This window comes from Onychostoma macrolepis, chromosome 12, assembly GCF_012432095.1.
Source record: "Onychostoma macrolepis isolate SWU-2019 chromosome 12, ASM1243209v1, whole genome shotgun sequence".
NCBI classification, from domain to species: Eukaryota; Metazoa; Chordata; class Actinopteri; order Cypriniformes; family Cyprinidae; genus Onychostoma; species Onychostoma macrolepis.
Genome location: NC_081166.1, coordinates 31,148,430 through 31,168,653, shown reverse-complemented (window position 1 = coordinate 31,168,653; position 20,224 = coordinate 31,148,430). Strand labels below are relative to the sequence as shown.

The window sequence follows — 20,224 nt, the reverse complement described above, 5'->3', positions numbered from 1 at the left end:
ACTGGATCTTAGCACTGCGTTCGACACTATCGACCACAACATTCTTTTGAATAGACTACAAAACTTTGTTGGCATTAGTGGAAGTGCCTTAGCATGGTTCAAATCGTACTTATCTGACCGCCATCAGTTCGTAGCAGTGAATGAAGAGGTATCATATCGATCACAAGTGCAGTATGGAGTACCTCAAGGCTCAGTACTAGGGCCGTTACTTTTCATGCTCTATATGTTACCCTTGGGAGATATTATCAGGAGACATGGTGTTAGCTTTCACTGTTAAGCTGATGATACTCAGCTCTATATTTCTTCGCGGCCCGGTGAAACACACCAAATTGAGAAACTAACGGAATGCATAGTCGATATAAAAACTGGATGACGAGTAATTTTTACTGCTAAATCCTGAAAAACAGAGGTGTTAATTATCGGACCTAAAACCCCACATGTAACCTAGAACATTATCTAACACTTGACGGCTGCTCTGTCAATTCTTCTTCATCAGTCAGGAACCTAGGTGTGCTGTTCGATAGCAATCTGTCATTTGAAAGCCATGTTTCTAGCATCTGTAAAACTGCATTTTTCATCTCAAAAGCATATCTAAATTGCGACCAATGCTCTCAACGTCAAATGCAGAAATGTTAATTCATGCGTTTATGACCTCAAGGTTAGACTATTGTAATGCTTTATTGGGTGGTTGTTCTGCACGCTTGATCAACAAACTACAGTTAGTCCAAAATGCAGCAGCTAGAGTCCTTACTAGAACCAGGAAATATGACCATATTAGCCCGGTTCTGTCAACACTGCACTGGCTCCCTATCAAGCATCGGATAGATTTTAAAATCTTGTTAATTACTTATAAAGCCCTGAATGGTTTAGCTCCTCAGTACTTGAGCGAGCTCTTATCGCATTATAGTCCTCCACGTCCGCTGCGTTCTCAAAACTCTGGCCGTTTGATAATACCTAGAATATCAAAATCGACTGCGGCGGCAGATCCTTTTCCTATTTAGCACCCAAACTCTGGAACAGTCTACCTAACACTGTTCGGGAGGCAGACACACTCTGTCAGTTTAAATCTAGATTAAAGACCCATCTCTTTAGCCTGGCTTACACATAACACATTAATACGCTTCTATTATTCAAATCCGTTAAAGGATTGTTAGGCTGCATTAATTAGATGAACCGGAACCGGGAACACTCCCCATAACACACGATGTACTCGTTACATCGTAAGTTGAATGGCATCTGCGCTAATGTTTGTCTGTTTCTTTCCTAGTCTGTTTCTCGGTCCGTGTCCGATCAGATGGTGGGTCGGTGCCGGGAGGTGATGTCTGCGGCCCTGATCGACGGCGGAGACCAGGACGCCCGGATGACCCCCAGAGATATATCCCCAGATATATCACCCAAAAATAACAAAATAACTAAAATATAATAAAATACCTAACTACATAATACTACTATTGTTAGAAATTGCAACAAAATTAAAATAGAAATATAAACTTTTGAACTGCGGGTTTCGTCTGGTCAGAGGAGAACTGGCCCCCCGACTGAGCCTGGTTTCTCCCAAGGTTTTTTTTCCTCCATTCTGTCACAGAGGGAGTTTTGGTTCCTTGCCGCTGTCGCCTCTGGCTTGCTCAGTTGGGGACACTTAATTTCTAGCGATTATCGCCGATTTGATTGCACAGATACTATTTAAACTAAACTGAGCTAGACAATGACATCTCTGAATTCAATAATGAAATGCCTTTAACTGAAAATTGAGTGTTTAATCTTATCATTATACATTACTGACACTCTATCCTCCAATTTGATACTGTTAAGTGCTTTGACACAATCTGTATTGTAAAAGCACTATATAAATAAAGGTGACTTGACTTGACAGCTTCTCCGGTGCCAGGCGACCTTGCCAGAGAGATGCCTCAAGACAACCGAGCTTGCAAACCTTAGTTTTTATATTTTATTTGTAATGTATTTAACCTATATACAATAAAACTATATTTAATTATAACTAAGAAGCTTGCCTGCCTGAAGAGTCTGATTTATAGACTTGAGCAAGAACAGACCACGGAGAAGTCTTCTGAGACCTATTTTGTGAGTATGAAAATTTAAATGCTTATAGGATAAAACAGTAAGTACAGGTAGGTAATAATAGAGTCAGCTTACTTTTCAGCATGTGAACCGTAGACCAGACGAAGAATGTCAGAGAGCACGGGTGCTTTATGGGAGTGCTGATGAGGGTGAATAGGTGCAGGTGATCAGAACTCAGGTGATTGTGATCTGGCGATTGCTGTGGGCGGCGGTGACTGTGACTCTCTGACAATTACACTTGCCACATTAGGACACTTTTTCCTAATGTTGATGTCTTTCTGAAGCACTTCTGAAGTAAGTTTCCACTGCCAAAACTGAAGCAGTACACAGTTTTCTGAGCTTCCTTATTATCTTATGTATTACTATTTGTGTGCACGGTACTATCATCAATACAACATGCATCTTCTATCATTGCTTGAATATACACTTTTAATTTTTTTTCACATATATTTAGGTTTATAACGCTCACCTTATTAATGAACAGGAATTGAAGTTTGTGAGTAAAGCTGCAAATTTATCCTCAGCTTCAGCTGCCTCTGTAATAACCCTATGATACATTCAGCACGACTGAGTGATAAACTAATCTATTAGCTTGTGCGCTTTTCTTTCCATTTTCTTCAAAACAAAAGTTGCCTCTTATGACTTAAGCACAATTGGGAGGACAATCGTGCACCTTATAAGGCAACTGTGCCTATTTATCTGTTGAATCTGATAGCTTATATATTCACAAACACTCAAATGCTCAAACAAAAATGTTCATTTTCTACACAAATGAATGTGTGCATATAAAAAATGCACAAGAATAAGTATAATGCATATGAACAAAAATATTTCATTTTAGCTTTTATTTTCCTTCTTACCAACAGTGTCATTTATAAACAATGTAAATGATCTGCAAATAATAAGAAGGTTTAGTAAAATAAACAATATCACTATATTAAGCAGAAAGCAGTAAAACATTTTTAAAATACATCAAGAGCAAATCCCTATTATATTATGGAAGTTTGTTTCTGCAACAGAATAAAAAAAAAAAAAAATAAATAAAGTTAACTGCAAATCCATATCTCAGAAATACCCTTTTCCCCTTACATGAGATATAAACTCAAAATTCTTTGAGGAACAGTTGTGATATGTAAACTAGTAATTACAAGACAAAATAGAATTGTTAGATGAGAAATTTGGAATTGCAAGAACAAATTAGAGAATTCTGACTTTATATCTCACAATTCTGAGAAATAAATTCAGAAATGTCAGATAAAATGGTGAAATTGCCTATTTTCTTTTATTTTGTGTGCCCAATGTCCTCCAATTTTACTAATATTTCTGCTAGGTGATAAATAAATTAATGTTTCATTCTCAAGCACACAAAACACACAAGCATCTCCTAACAGTTTGAGTGCAAATTATTGTGGCATGTTTGGCTGTCCTCCTGCGTCCCCCTGAGCCTCCTCCAGCATCTGCTTGTACTGGCTTTTGAAGAATCCAGCCTTGTAAAAGGAGAAAATATGCAAGAATAAAGCATTTATCTATATAGATAGTGTAGACAAGTGAAACTGAAATGCCAGTGATTAAAACTGACTTTACGATGGTGATATACCTTATAGAGGGCAGCTGTGATGAGAGCCAATAGCAGCAGTCCTCCTATTACACCTCCAATGATCTCTTTAGTCAGGTCCACCTCCTCGTACACCTCCACTTGAGTATTAATCTACATACATGGAAACATGAATTTTTAGTGCAATCAGAAGTCACACTCATGAATAGAGGCGGACAAAGTACACAACTTCATTACTTGAGTGAAGGTACAGATACTACTGGTCAAATACTACTCCACTACAAGTGAAAGTTGTAAAGACAGATTATTACTTAAGTAAAAGTATGGAAGTACATGTTTTTAAAAGTACTTAAGTATCAAAAGTAAAAAGTAAATGCATTGTTTTATTGTCGCATTGTTGTATACTTAAAATAACTTATGCCACAAATGCAACCTACTGAATACACTCATTAACTTGTATTATCTTTGGAATTAAGAGCTTTTATGTTACAAAACCTATTGAAATGGAACAACCTAATGAAGATAATCATCTTTATTTTTTTTTTATTTAACACTCCTATAACTACATTGAACTCATTTTAATACTTGTTTAAAAGTTACAAAGTTCTTTTTCAAAGAGATACTGAAGTCTATGATATGGTTCATTTTAGGCAAACAAAGCAAACATTGAAAAGAAAACAAATCTTTAGTCTTTTCAGGGAACTGGAACATACTCTCTCAGTATGGTCGTGGGTGTGCAGGTTGCACCAAAGAACCGTCTTTTTGAATTTTGCTATCAACTGATCAGTGTTCGTAAAATGCTCAGAAATCAGTGAACTTCACAATATGAATTTTATCCATTCCGATTCTGATTTTGCTTATTGATTTCAACTCTTAGCAATTCCCAGTTTAGATTCTAAAGTTGTAAAAAAATGAAGTAAAACATTTTGACCTGTATGATCATTTAGCCTACTTATTGATGAAAGTAAAAGTGAAGTGACATATGGTGACCCATACTCGGAGTTTGTGCTCTGCATTTAACCCATCCAATGTGCACACACACAGCAGTGAACACACACACACCGTGAACACACACCCAGAGCAGTGGGCAGCCATTTATGCTGCGGCGCCCGGGGAGCAGTTGGGGGTTCGGTGCCTTGCTCAAGGGCACCTCAGTCGTGGTATTGAGGATGGAGAGAGCGCTGAACATTCACTCCCCCCACCTACAATTCCTGCCGGCCCGAGAATCAAACTCGCAACCTTTGGATTACGAGTCCAACTCTCTAACCATTAGGCCACGACTTCCCCCCATTTGATCATTTGTTTGTAAAAAATATATGTATTTATTTGCAGTGTTTTAATAATGTTCAGATTTATATACTTTTGTACTTTTACTACATTTTGACTTGTATGATCATTTAGCCTACTTATATTTTTTACAAACAAATGATCAATATGTATTTATGTGCAGTGTTTTAATAATGTTCAGATTTATATACTTCCTTGACCAGTTTTTAGTAGCAATTTACCAGTAGGCCTAAGTTTATATATATATATACTGACGGGAGGAGCAAACGACAGACACAGTGGGTGTGGCGTCAGGCCTCGGAGAGGCTTTTATTAAACAGAAATAATAACAGTTTCCAAAGGGGATAAAGTGTCCAAAACAAACAGGGGATCTGGTGTCCTTGTCATGCTGCAAGGAGGGCAGTGTTCTGGAAGGGAGGGTCCAGGTAAGGGGCGGAGTCCGGCGGGCCGCACGCGCTCCCCTCTAAGGTCCAGGGCGTGAGGGACGGTGGCTTCTCCAGCGACTTTGTCTACCTCTTGGCCCATGTCATCACGACGGGACTTGGTCGGCCCGGCATCCTGGCCGGACAGCCGTAACACGGGTGCGGTTTCGCCCGGACCGCGGGTCCGGCAACTCACGTCTCTGGCGGCACGGAAGTCCCTCCACACTCCCTTCCTGGACCCACGAGGACACCAGTGTGCATGCACGGGGAAAGAGACCGGTCTCCCGAGGAGAGGCGCGCTCGGTATTTGAACAGTGGCGGTGATGAGGCTCCATTCAGTTCAGGTGCGCCTCATCACACACCGCCAGCCCTCGCTGTTTCAACGCCGCTCCTCTTTCACACACCCACTCCCGTCGGGAGCCTGGTGAAGGGCGGCGAATAAGGGACGGGGTGGTGATGATAATAAGGGGGGAGGCAACCAACTCGTCACAATATATATGGTAAAGTGTAGCAGCCATTTTTGATGGATACATTACCCTACCATTTGTATTGCCATAGTTTAACTACAGAAATTAAACTATAGTTACTATAATGAATTTAATGAATATAAAGAATTTTGTGGTTACTGAAGTTTTATTACAAATAGCATAATTATGGTTACTATAGTGAGATAATAGTAAATTTGTGGATACTGTGATTTTACTGCAAATACCATAGTTATGGTTACTATAGTAAAAACATGGTTAATTTTCCAAAGGGCTTTATTGAGTTAACACATGCCTTTTTAGAGCGCTTTTAGCTATGCAGTAGCGCAGACGTTTACATTAGTTTAGCGGGGAAGGTCCTGAGATTGCCAGATTTGTGTAAACAAAATCAGCCAAATGTCCATTCGAAGCTAGGCAGAAAACCGCAGGCTTAGAAATATTGTAAGACTTGGCAACACAGGAAGGTCCTGGCAGATTGCAGGCCGGATTTTCGCAGAAAAAAGAAAAAAAGGTGTAACCTGTATACTTTCATACATCTGATCTGTCACTGAAGCACTTTATTAGACAAACAAATTAGTTAGATTGCGATCTACCAAACAGTCCACCTTGGCAGCAATACATAATCGTGAATAACCTTTAATGATTTTTTTATTTTATTTTTTTCCTAGTTGGACGTGTGGATTAGAATGCCGTAGCATGATCAATCATAAAATCAGTAGACTACTAACAGTTCGCAATTAAATACATATCCTACCTTGTAACCCGATAAAATCAATCCATGGCAATGAACGTCGCCGGAGATGTTTAATCCACAAGCATTCTGAGCATTCCTGCTTGCTGGCATTCACATCAATCCACAAGTCGTTCTTTTAGGTTATGCTGTTTTCATTCAAAGAAATTACGCGATGTTCAGCATTCTTTTACGTTACTGAGCTTAGCAAATAAATTGGTTGCGAAACGGCATCCACTCACGTTTAACTTTTAGTCCGCTTGTTACGGTCAAAAAAACAATTAATACAATCACTTGAATGCTGCTGAATGTGATGCAGATCTGACATGCATTCTTAAAAGTGACTCATATATAACAAATACTTGCATGCACAGTTTTAAGGCAGCTTTAATTGCCTTTTTGGTAACTTCATGACTTAATTGATGACATAACTATGACATTGCATGCTCATAGTTTATTTTGTGCTGTAAAGGGATAGTTCACCCAAAAATGATAATTCTGTCATCATTTACTCACCCTCAAGTAGTTCCAAACCTGTATAAATTTCTTTGTTCTGCCGAACACAAAGGAAGATATTTTGAAGAAAGTTTGTAACCAGGCTGGTTTGGAGCACCGACTTCCATAGTAGGAAAAAAAAATACTATGGAAGTCAATGGTGCCCCTGTTTCCCACATTCTTCAGAATATCTTCCTTTGTGTTCAGCAGAACAAAGACAGTCATACAGGTTTGGAACTATTTGAGGGTGAGTAAATGATGACAGAATTTTCATTTTTGGGTGAACTATCCCTTTAATATGAAATTATGTACAGGACGTCGCCATATTTGCGCATGCAACTGAAGAGCACACGCTACAAGCACAGTATAACGGCTGACCAGACAGAAAAATTAGTTTTTACTGACACATGGCCTGACAAAATCTCATGTGACCACATGTGACCTAGGGGTGGCATGGTACATATATTCGTACCGAACCGTCACGGTACGAACATCTCGGTTCGGTGCATGAGGCCTTACGACGAATACAGGCAATTCACCCCCAATCCAGAAGGGGGCGCCCGCAGTAATGCAACGCTGTTTGATAACTGCCAGCAGAATAACAGCGAATGCCATGAGTTGCGCACTTGACAACAAAGCCAACTAGACAGTGACCATGTGCTGATTCTGAAAGCGTCGCTCACATAGACTGACAAGGGAGTATACTTTAAAGGCTTGCGCACTCAACTGTTTGCAAAATGGGGCTTTGTGCTCGTGTATCCTACCTCTCATTTGTCACAAATCCAAATATTCCATAATATTTCCATATTTGCGATGTAACGTATCTGAATGCCAAACTATTATTTATTATGTAAATGATAGGCTTTGTACTTCAGACGTGTTCCAACGGTGACACAGAGGTGCGTGCGCTGATGTTTGGTTCACTGTAATTTATTTTGATAAAGTACCAACTGCGCTGTCAAGTTAGCAATGCTGGAACTGATGTGTGTTTTTTGTGTGTGTGTGTGTGTGTGTGTGTGCGTGCTCCGGCGCGATCACTTCAACTGTTTCCTTATACCAGCAGAATCAACTTTAAACACTAATTGTCTTATTATTAATCACTGTATAAAGGTCTGCTTTTATTTGTGTACACTCACAATGAAAACAAATTGATTTTATATAACATGTAAATTTTTTTAATTTGCACTACTGTCTGTTCAAAATAAATGAAAAGAAACTGAGCATAGTAGATTTCTTTTCCCCCCCTGTTGTACCAAAATCGTATCGAACCGTGACCCCCGAACCGAGGTACGTACCGAACCGTGACATCTGTGTACCGTGCCACCCCTAATGTGACCACAGCTCACTGTTAGTCTACTGAAGCTCCTCGTCACCTGTACCATTTCTGTGCTCGTTTGACTCGTGACTGGCGCTGAGGTGAAGTGGAGTGTGCATCTATAAAGTTTGCTGTTTGATGTGGTCGTAAAGACGTTCTGCGTCTAAATAAACCTAATTCTTGTCAAGAAACAAAGAGACAGAAGCAGCAGTTGTAAGTGGGGTGGCCAACCCTAGCCTCGTCCCTGTGTTAACTGCATTAAATATTTGCAACGCCTTTAAACTGGAAAAATTAATCGCCTGCGTTAACACACTAATTTTGACAGCACTAATATATATATATATATATATATATATATATATATATATTAGGTGTAACGATAAATCGATTAATCTAATGAATCGCAATTCTCTCTGAAATCGATTCTGAGCTTAGTTTTAACAGCAGATGGCACTGCATACTTTAGAAACAGCTTGCTTTCAGTTCCTTACACACACACCACTTGAACTTAAAATAATCATTCATAAAGTTCAAAAAGGTTGAAGCGAATTACAAGTGTGTTCACAGTGGGTTGTGTTTACATTCATCTTGCTTCATAAAAGCATAAAAGCAGAGGTGCAAGTATCTTTAACCACTCAGTTGAATGCACAAGCAGTCTTCTTCGTGAACATTTGAGTGTGCAGTTAAAAACTAGCCTAGAGCGCCATCTGCTGTTAAAAACTAAGTTCAGAATCAATCCATTAATCAATTTATCGTTACACCCCTAATATATATATATATATATATATATATATATATAAGGGTTGTAACGATAAATCGATTAATGGATCGATCTTCTTCATATACATATATATATATAGAGACACTTATCCCACGAGACGAGACATGAGACATTTTTTTTTAAATCCTTAATGGAATATATAGGAAAAAAATAGTCTTTTATTCAACTGAAAAAAACAAAATGCAAAAAATGTAGGTGCATTTTGAAGTCAACTTGTACTAAATGAAATTAAACTTCTATTTTAATTAATTATATGCAGTAATAAACAACATGTAAACTAGAGCTGCACGATTCTGGGTAAATTGAGAAATCACAATTTTTTTTTATAAATTGGAGACCACTATTCTGAAAAAAAAAAAAAAAGATTAGAGAACTTAAACAAAATAACGTAATTTACTAGTGGTTCAGACAAAATGTTCATTGCTTAAGTCTTTTAAAAATATATATTCATTTGAACAAAATAAAAATAAAAAAATTCAAGGAAGGAGTCAGTGTCTAACTTCATAAAGACTTGTTTCACTATTGGAATCTCTTTGAATGAATGATTCAATGACAAATACTTTTTTAAACAAGTTGTCGCCACCTCCTGGTGGAAGAGGATAAGCGTTACAATATATATACTGTAAGTGTTAAGATACTTTCGTTTTGATCGCTACTGTAGACAATAAGTGTACGCCCATATCAGTGAATGACAGCGTTCACATTGGAAATGTGATTTGACCCTCTGATTCATCAACATGGGGTGTGACAAAACGTGCTTCTCACGCTGACACTCGCGTTGTGAAACAGTAGTAATATACATAGCGGAATCATTGTCATTCAGGAATAAGATCGCGTGGGTGTTTGAATCAAGATCGCAATTTTTTACGATTAATGGTGCAGCTCTAATGTAAACACTGCAAAATGTTTTGCGAGGATATCGTCACATTCTCGCAAGACCAGTCAGATCTCGCGAGACACATCAGATCTCAAGATCTCGTCACATCCCTCATATATATATATATATATATATATATATATATATATATATATATATAAAATATAGTGGCCTAGTCAACATTTGAAGTGGATCAAAAGTTCATCAAAGTTGTCCTAAGACAAGAACAGATATTGTTTTGGTTTTAGAACAACTTTGATGAACATTTGATGTTTTGATCCATTTCAAATGTTGACTACTGTATATATATAAAAGTTAGGACGCCCATTGAATTCCATGGTTTTCCATATCAGGACATAATAAAAATGATCTTGTCTTTTGTCTTAAAATTTGGAAAATAAAAGCTCAGAAGAACAACATCATATGACATATTACACGGTGTCATTATTTATTTAATAAAAATAAAGCTAAGATGGAAAAGCCCTGTGTGATCAAAGTGGATCTACAGGCAAGTGAATCATAGGATGTCCTAATATTGATTAGAACACCCTATGATTCAGTTGCCTGTAGATCCACTTTTAGCAGCAATACCTTGAAGTAATCATTTTCTGTATGATTTTATCAGTCTCTCATATCGTTCTGGGGGAATTTTTGCCCACTCTTCTTTACAGCATTGCTCCAGTTTATTGAGGTTTGAGGGCATTTATTTATGCACAGCTCTCACCACAGCAATTGAGTCAGGATGAGCTCTGGACTTTGAGTGGGCTATTGCAACACCTCAATTATTTTCTTTTCATCCGTTCTGTTGTAGATTTGCTGGTGTGTTTGGGATCATTGTCCTGCTGCATGATCCAATTTTAGCCAAGCTTTAGCTGTCGGACAAATGGCCTCACATTTGACTCTATAATACTTTGGTATACAGAGGAGTTTATTCGACTCAATGATTGTGAGGTGCCCAGGTCCTGTGTCTACTAAACAAACCCAAAATCATCACCCCTCCGCCAGCATGTGTGACTTTTGGTATGAGGCGTTTGTGCTGATATGCTCTTTATGCATTATGGCCAAACATCTCCATTTTGGTCTCATCTGTTCAAAGAACATTGTTCTAGAAGTCTTATGATTTGTTCAGATGCAACTTTGCAGACCCAAACCGTGCTTCCATGTTTTTTTTAGAGAGAAGAGGCTTTCCAGGGGCAAGCCCTCCAAACATGCCATATTTGTCCCATATTTTTCTAATTGTACTGTCATGAACTTTATAATTTAACATGTTAATTGAGGCATGTAGAGTCTGTGGTGAAGTTCTTGAGTTGTCTACCATTTCTCTCAGCATTACACGGTCTGATCTTGTGGTGAATTTTCTGGGACGTCCACTCCTGGGAGGACTGGTGTCTGTTTTGAATGTCTTCCACTTGTGAATAATCTTCCTCACTGAAGAATGATGGGCTTCAAATTGTTTGGAAATGGCCTTGTTACTCTTCCCAGATTGATGGCAGCAACAATTTCGTCTCTAATATCATTGCTGATGTCTTTCCTCTTTGGCATTGCGTTAACACACACCTTAAGGCTCAAGACAAGGAAACTGCCAAAACTTCTGCTTTTATAGAGGTGCTCACACTTGCTGATGATCAGTTAATCAAAGGTATTTGATTAGCAGTGCCTGACTGCTACTTACCTTCATAATTCCTATGGTAACAGTAAGGGTGTCCTAAGTTTGTCACTCCTGGCTTTTCCATTTTGGCTTTATTTTTGCTAAATAAATAATGAGACGGTGTGATATGTCCTGTGTTGTTGTTCATCTGAGGTTTTATTTTCCAAATTCTAAGACCTGCCAAGGACCAGATAATTTAAATCTGCAATATAATAGCAATATAAATCTAATATACACACATACATTTGCTAGAAGCAAAAAAGGGAAGAGAGTATGTAGCCTGAAAAAAATAATAAAATAGAGATAAAAAGAACAAAAGTCACAAACTGTAAAACAATAGACTGCAGATAATAGGACTGTTCGTGGCTTTGAGAGCTCTTCATACATTCATTAGTCTTGACATTAACTGTCACTAAATTACCTGTACAGACGGTGCAGTTTGTTGAGAATCAGAGGAAAAGAAAACATATTTGTTCTTGTCATAATCCAGAGATGCTGAACTGACCAGCTGAAAAACAGCAGCTCTGAGTCCAGTCTAAGAGAGACACAGATCATGAGAATAAGAAATTTTGAAACAAAAATATGTATATATGGTCTGTTTTGTGATATGAATTTGCTTGAAAAGTCAGAGACCTGCTCAATCCATCCAGAGCTGACATTTCCAGTTATATTATAGAGTATCCTGTCATTCTTTATGAGAGTAACGTCACAGCTGAACTCAGCACACACCGCCACAGAGCAGTTCTGAGATACATACACACACACATATGCAGTTTCATTAATGTGTTTTTCATATACACTGTTTCAAATTATTATGCAAGTGACATATCAGACATACTGTATTAGTGACATTATCAGATCTTTCTGAAGATGAAAAGCATGGACATGAAAAGCATCTTGCAAATTTGTGGCCTATTGGTTAGAGAGTTAGACCTGTAACTCAAAAGGTTGTGGGTTTGATTCTCAGTACCGGCAAGGATTGTAGGTGGGGGGAGTAAATGAACAATGCTCTCTTCCACCTTCAATATCACAACTGAGGTGAGACCCTTGAGCAAGGCACCAACTGCTTCCCGGGCTATTACGCCTATGGAGAGTCCCCACAAGGATAGCAAACCAGACGTGTGTGTGTGTGTGTGTGTTGGATGGGTCAAATGCAGAGGACAAATTCTGAGTATGGGTTACAATAATTGGCCATACGTCACACCATATCATATGAAAAGGCATGAAAACAAGTAATATTTTGTGAAAACTGAATAGAGATGATTAAATTGTCAAAAGATTTGTGAGTGATTTAGAGCACAGAAGAACTCTGTCAGATAAAGGCCTATTAACCCCCTGGGGTCGAAGCCCACACTGGTGCAGGCTGTCTCGTATTTTCTTTATGACCGGCGAAATGAACAAAAAATACTCTGTCGGTTTTGATCGTACAGATAAGAATAAGGTATCGTTTGAAACTGCAGAGGGTCTACTTTTATTTCTGTATAGTCATAATAACAATGAAACAATGTGCTTTTCTAAAATAAAGAAAATAAACAGGGTGCGTTCTCTGCCGGCTCTGTCTCTGCCACCTCTCTTCACAGACACGTAAATGAAACAACATGAATCTCAGCGAACACTCGCCTCAAATACATGAGAAATATATGTATAGAAAGCTTGAAATGTCTACTTTTAAATGAAGTCATGTCATGTCCAAAACAAATATTCTGTGATAAAGTAATGTGTATGAAACCAACACGATGCCCAGAGTCCGTGTCAACTCATTATATCTAATGCGGTCATGCCCACACACCGATCGCGCTTTTCACATTCACACATCCATGTGAGACACGTGCAAATGTAAACCCCCACATCGCCTCCGCGTGAACAAACAAGTTCATCCCAGTTATTACTTTTTGTTTCTGGAAGAAATACACGCTGAGAGAAATAATCCAGAATTTACCTCACAACACGATGCGTCATGCAGACGGATCCAGTGAAGAATATCACTCTGATGAGTAGCCTAAGATTACTTGCATTTGTTGTTATTGTGTTATTGTGACATAACTTGTAAATATTTTACTAGTTAGACTTTTCCCAAACTATAATTCCTGACTACATGAAAGAAATCAAGGGAAACATTTTGAAATATGTGTCATTTCATTGTCTAAATGTCTCACAACACCAGGATGTTTGTTTAATATTTTATAACATATAAAACCAAAAGATATAAAAGTAACGTTAGTGTGAGTGTTAACACTATGAATGAATGTTTGGCACAAAGGTGTGTTACTGTTTAATTCTCAGTGTTCAGATCAGTGTCAGTACAAACGATGCTGTTCTTCTGAACTTTCTATTCACCAAAAACCTGAAAAAATCTTCTCAGCTCTTTTCAACACAATAATGATGATAATAATAATAATAATAAATGTTTTTTGAGCAGCAAATCAGAATATTAGAATGATTTCTGAAGGATCATGTGACTGGAGTAATGATGCTAAAAGGTCAACTTTGATAGATCCTAATAAACTGTTTAACTGCACTCGCAAGTGAATCTCAAGTTATTTTGTGTGATAGCTAAATATATTCTTAATAAACTGAAAAAAATATATAAAATATTAAAAATTTATTTTGTCTTCACATTCTTTCTTGTAACTCTTCCCTCTCATTCACATACCTGTCTGAATGGCTCATTATGCAGCTCATTATGCGGGCCTTTGTCTTCTCAGGTGTTAATCACAGCATTAATGATAGTTCAAGCCCTCTCGCAGAGACCCTTTCTACTCAAAAAGTGTCTTAGAAAATTTAAATCAATATATTGTTTTCTGTGAGCGAGTAAACAAGATGATTTTCATATCATTTTGTGGCAAAAACTCCACTACTAGATCCTAGATCCAGTTCTCAAAAGTCTTGTGAACAAATGTTCTGTATAGCTGCTTTTTCACCGAAATTACCTGGAACAATTTGTCCCAGGAACTTTTTTTTTTTACCCCAGACCTGTTGATGTCTGCGTTTCCATCGTGGTCTAGAAGAATAGGCAAATAGTCTGGTGATGTAGGTCTGCACGCATTTCTCAATACCAAGTACGCAAATTTCGGACTTGCGTCCTCGGTAGTTCTGACTTCATGAGTTTGACTCGGGAGTGTGAACTCCCGCGGACGACACAAGTCCGGTAATTCTGCAAAGAGCAGCATACTTGATAACATCAGTCAGCTCACCTTGAATACTGCAATTTTCCTCTCTGTATTTACAATAGGATGAAATATGATATCAAACACCACTGCCTCTTTTCGTTTTAATTTAAACATATTAGTATAGCCTCGGAAATGTAGTTCAGGGAATGTACATTACAATGAAATGAAATATCAAACAGCATTGCCTCTTTTCATTTTAACATATCAATAGATTAATAGAATAACAGAATAAAGACCAAAGATTACCTTTTAGATTTACCCAAAGCAAATTATATCACTATACCAGCGAATTATACGACTACAGAGACATCAGAGCCAGCGGCAAATGTCAGAAGGACTAGCCGAGGTTATGCTCCTCTCAGTGGGATACATGAGCATTGAAGGCCCGGTGATCGTGTGGAGCTCACGTCTCCGAAATCAGCGAAGCACATTTTCAAATAGGCACTGTCTTTATACTGTAAATAAACCGCAGATTTGAGTTTTAAACAACTACATTCTCACCTGAAATACTTTTAAAGGGGTGGTTGACTGTTTTTTTTTTCTAGGCTTGATTGTGTTTTAGGGGGTGCAGTCTAACATGTGTTAATCCTTCATTTTTAAAAAAACACATTATTTTTCACATAATTTACCTTTATTCCACACCGCTCTGTCCCTTCTCCTCTAAACGCACTGATCATTTCCTGGTTTTATGAAGCCCCTCCTCAGAAATACGCAATGGGCTCAGATTGGTTGTGATTGGCTAAACTGCCTCTAGTGCGCATCTAAACATCCCGCCCCTTAGCTCAGCGACATGTGCTCCGGTGGTATTGTAAACAATGGCGTCGTCAATATTGCTTATCAATTTGAGCCCGTTTGAGACGCAGAGGATATTAGTGAAGAGGATCGCACAGAACCTGTGCAAGCACGGCTTTTAATGGTATGTTTTTTGTTTGTTGTTGTCTCATACTTTTAGATATGCTGTTATTTGTAAGTGCTACTGCTTCTGTTAGCTTTTAATATACAGTTTTATCCTGATTAAAGCTTTAATACTGTACAGCAACCACACGCATGTCCATGTTTAACGCTTGTCATAGCTGTGTGAAAATAAGTGTATAAATGGAACATTTCATTGTTGGAGAGAGAGAGAGAGATGCAGAGCGTGTGCAGAGCAGGGTGACGAGAGGAATAGGATTGAGAACCGCTGCTTTAGAACATGATTTTGAAACTTGTGAATCCATTAGAATCGTTAGAAGACAGAATCGCGATTCATATATGAATAGATTTTTACGTGCACCCCTAGTTTTCTCTTCCTCTTCTCTAAAGCAGCACAGCATGGCCTCGCCCCCTTTGTTGCGTGTTACCGGAGGCGGGGTTTATCTGGGTTCGTGACGTAACGGACCCGGGAAGTAACTCGTTGTAGTCCCTTACCAGTCGTTTTTGTAGGCATTAAAATGCCAGAATTTTAAAAGACGATATCTTTGTTTGCATTGAACTTTTAGCGCCGCAACTTTGCAGATACTGTTTATGCTCAAACAGCAACATTACACTTTGCAATTACATTACAATTGCAATCAACCACCCCTTTAAAACTACATTTCATGACACAATAACAGTAATATTTTAAAAAATACAAAGTGCTGCGTGAACTCAACCAATCAGCATGCTCAGTGCCCAAGTCCCGCCCCCGAAAGTTCCAGACCTTTGAAAAAGTACTACCTCGTGAGCAGGGACTTTCTGAGGGGCAAATTTGTACCCGGAACTTTATTTAGATCCTGGTTCCTGTGGTGGAAACACACCGAGTACCGGCCCAAAGTCCCTAGTTCCTGGGTAAAGTTCCTGCGGTGGAAAAGGGGCTTATGTGTTTTATGGCCTTATTTCGGTGACTTCAAAATTTTAGTTTTTCACTAACCACGCATAAACTTTGCTTTCTCAAAAACACAATCATGTACATAAATGCTGCTAACATATTATTGTAGCCCAATTTGTGCTGTGAAAAAAGCACAAATGTCAGGGCATGTCAAAACTTCTCCAGGCCCTCAAAACACCCTCAGACCCCAGAGGGTTAAGGAAAGGTTCTGTCAAACTAATTAATTGTATTAAAAGGGCCATTGTTGAGCAGCAAACAGGTATTTGAAGCTGCTGGTGTCTCTCCATGCAGGCATAAAGTCATTTATAAAGCTGCGTTTCTGCCACCCCAATCAAAGCTCACAAAGAGAAACCTACAGAGTGGGCACAGAAATATAGGAAGATTAATTTTTAAGTAGTTTCATTCACTGCTGAAGGCCATGCTACAGTTGATGGTCCAGATGGATGGGGTCCTGGATGGCTGGTGAATGGCCACTCTGTTCCAACAAGACTGTGACGTCAGCAAGGAAGAGCCAGGTAATGATTTGGGCTGAAATACTGGGAAGTGAGATGGAAGGTCTCTTTAGGGACTCTAAATAGGATGTCAAAATGACTTCTGCAAGATATGTGGAGTCTATAATTGACCATTTTCTTCTGTAATACAAAAAGAAGAACTATGTTTTCATGCAGGACAACACATTATCACATGCTGCAAAAAACACCACAGCAATGAAATGAAGTTCCAAACGTAGGTTCGGAAGGAGCCTAATCATTCAGTCCTGTCAATCATCATTATGAGCCTACATAAGCAGCACTCATTGCACCGTCACAGCGTCAATTCTTCCGGCATTTGTCCCCGCCCTGTCCCATAAACAGCATCCCAACCAGAGGAACTCCAGCTCTTCACCTCCAACGAACAATGTTCTGCAAAAACACTATTAATCCGATTCCACTTTCAGCTCATAACAAGGGAAATCGAGCCTGTCAATGACCACATGCAGATCTGCCCAGATACCTCCACCGAACACACTTCTCCCGCCTCAGGTAGGATAAATTCCAGCTAAACCACTTTCATCTGAAAAATCTACCATTCTTAAAATAGGATTTTGGACAATCAACTGATTGAGGCACGCTCGCTGTCCCAAACATCAATTTTCCCACAAAGACAAACAGAAATTCAGCTCTGCTCACCTTATTCATCGCTCCTTCCACACCCAGTCCCTGCTCCAAACGATTTCCCTTTATATCCCGAAAGCATTTTTAATGATCTGATGCCTAAGCGGTATTCCTGAATGTATAATCTTATTGAATAAGTATCAAAATCGCGAACGTGTAATGTCGTCGCATAGCATAGTGCGCTCCTACTCTACAGCGTACAGTAAATGATAGAGTTCCCATTGGTCGGATTACCATAGTTTTTCAAATGACACTAGGCTTGTTTGAGATGCGCCGCGCCGCGCCTCGCCTCGCCTCGCCTGAAATGTAGACGAGAGTAGGCGGCTGCAGTGAGGGGAGGAGTGAAATAAGCGCAGTCAAGACGGACAGTTCTGAGCTCTCGAAGTAGAACAGATACCTACGAGATCAAAGGCAGATATCGCGTTATTCTCACTCATATGCTGTGCTGCTGATAAACATGATATAATTTCAGTTCTGTTGCTTTTATATGAATATAAATGTGATGAACAAGACACTCAAAGTGCTTACTATTTAATTCCATACGAAAGGCGTATTTATCATACATTTTTTATTTTAATTCAAACATGTATTTTAGATTTTTATAGAAAATATGACAACAATCACATATCTCACACAGAGATCGCACTGTCATAGTGTTTGGGAATATTCATGCACAATTTAAATGCATAATAGCATGAAATCAGATTTAAAAAATATATATATTTTAGAAGAGAACGCAGCATCACGGTTGTCTGAACCAATGAGCTTCAAGCTGTGTCGTCAGTAGGGTTGGGTACCGAAACCCGGTACCAATATGGCACCTAAGTACCTAAGTAACCGGTATGTACTAGAACCGAATCAGAACAGAGATTTCGGTGCCTCATTTCGGTGCCATGCCTTAGCGATCGATTAAAATCTTTTTCCTTTGTTTCTCCGAAACGAACGTAAGAAGCATCATCACCGGCACCGCACGTGAAAAATAATTTCCCGACTGAGAAAATGCACGTGAACTCACGTCGGAAAGCTCAAATAATACTAGTCCAACAAATCTTTGTAGTAGTACCGCAAGTGTGCTTCTTTTCACATTCCTACTTAAAAGCACAACTCGGGAAATGAAAGCATCCGAGGAGCGCGTGAATGCAGAAATTACACTTGCTCTGACAGCAGCAGGTAGCGTTCCATTAACTAGCTAAGCTAAACATGCTTAAATTAGGGCTGGGCGATATGAGCAAAAATTCATATCTCGGTATCTTTTGGCTGATGTGTTGTATATGGTATATCTCGGTATTTTGTATTTGGATTAAACAAATAAAGTGAATGTAAGCATGTAGGCATATATTATGTGCAAAAAGGGTTAAAATCACATTACATTCTAACTTTGTAACATTTCAAAGCAGAAGTTAAATTTACTAAACTAAAAATAAAGCACAGACTGAGTGGAAATGGCTGTTTTGATTACCCCATTACTTTACAGTTAGTGCTATCATACAAATACACTTACTTGTAGGTTTAAAATTCTGCATATATCACATTTATTGTCCAACTACAAATATTTCAGCAAAATGTATATTTTAGTCAGAGTTATTGCACTCCGTCTGTTTGGCGCGCATGTTCTAAATGAAGTCTGTGAAGTTTAGCGGAGAATCGCAAAGCAAAAGCTCACGCACTTCTGACAGCAAAATGGAAATATTTCCATGGCTTTCTAACATTTACAGATGGAGAATATGTAAGTTCACATTACCTGTGAAATGTAAGTATGCATTAAGGGAAAACAGCACGTTTCAAACACATTAAACAGCACGTCTCTGTCAGCGGCACACACAACCTTTCTGTCAGAGCCGCTTTAAACTGAAACTATAAACTATAGGCTAGTATATCTTACGAGTTTTTTTTTAAAGCCCTTCATATAAAGCTTGTCACGTTTAGAACAAATTGTATTATGCACTTTCTCTGCAGCAGTTCAGTCTGTGTCCTCCCTAGATATCTTTTCAGCTGCGCTCGTATCAAGCTTGTAAAGAATATATCGATATATCATGGTAACTCAATATACCGCCCAGCCCTAGCTTAAATTAAAATGCCTAAAACTAAAATTATCTTGTATTCACGTTTTTAAACCTGTTGTCCAACAAAAGAGAACATTATAACCTTTTTAGTCCACAGCAGTTAAATGATCTGTGATCTGATGTAGCTTCTTGTCACAGAATGAGGCAGAAAATATGTTCCATAGGCTACTAATGCATCGATTAGCAATGGATTATAAATATACTTAATTATTATGAAAATACCAGCGATGGCTTGAATAACACAGATAAACTATATATTGTTGTAGTCGAGTGTTTAATGTATTTGTTTTATCATTCAAAACGTTTATATCTTCTGT

General features: G+C 38.5%; 1 protein-coding gene across 1 annotated transcript in view; it reads right to left on the bottom strand.

Moving 5' to 3' along the window:
* Positions 1 to 2,786: 2,786 nt before the first annotated feature.
* LOC131551213 (integrin alpha-M-like) overlaps positions 2,787 to 20,224 on the bottom strand; it is an 86,055-nt gene continuing 68,617 nt past the window's right edge. Inside the window, exons 27-30 of the mRNA XM_058793978.1 lie at positions 12,308 to 12,418; positions 12,096 to 12,209; positions 3,677 to 3,787; positions 2,787 to 3,566 (exon numbers count right to left, since the gene is read on the bottom strand). Coding sequence (XP_058649961.1) covers positions 3,483 to 3,566; positions 3,677 to 3,787; positions 12,096 to 12,209; positions 12,308 to 12,418 — 420 coding nt within the window. The 3' untranslated portion in view covers positions 2,787 to 3,482. The remainder of the gene's footprint in view (positions 3,567 to 3,676; positions 3,788 to 12,095; positions 12,210 to 12,307; positions 12,419 to 20,224) is intronic.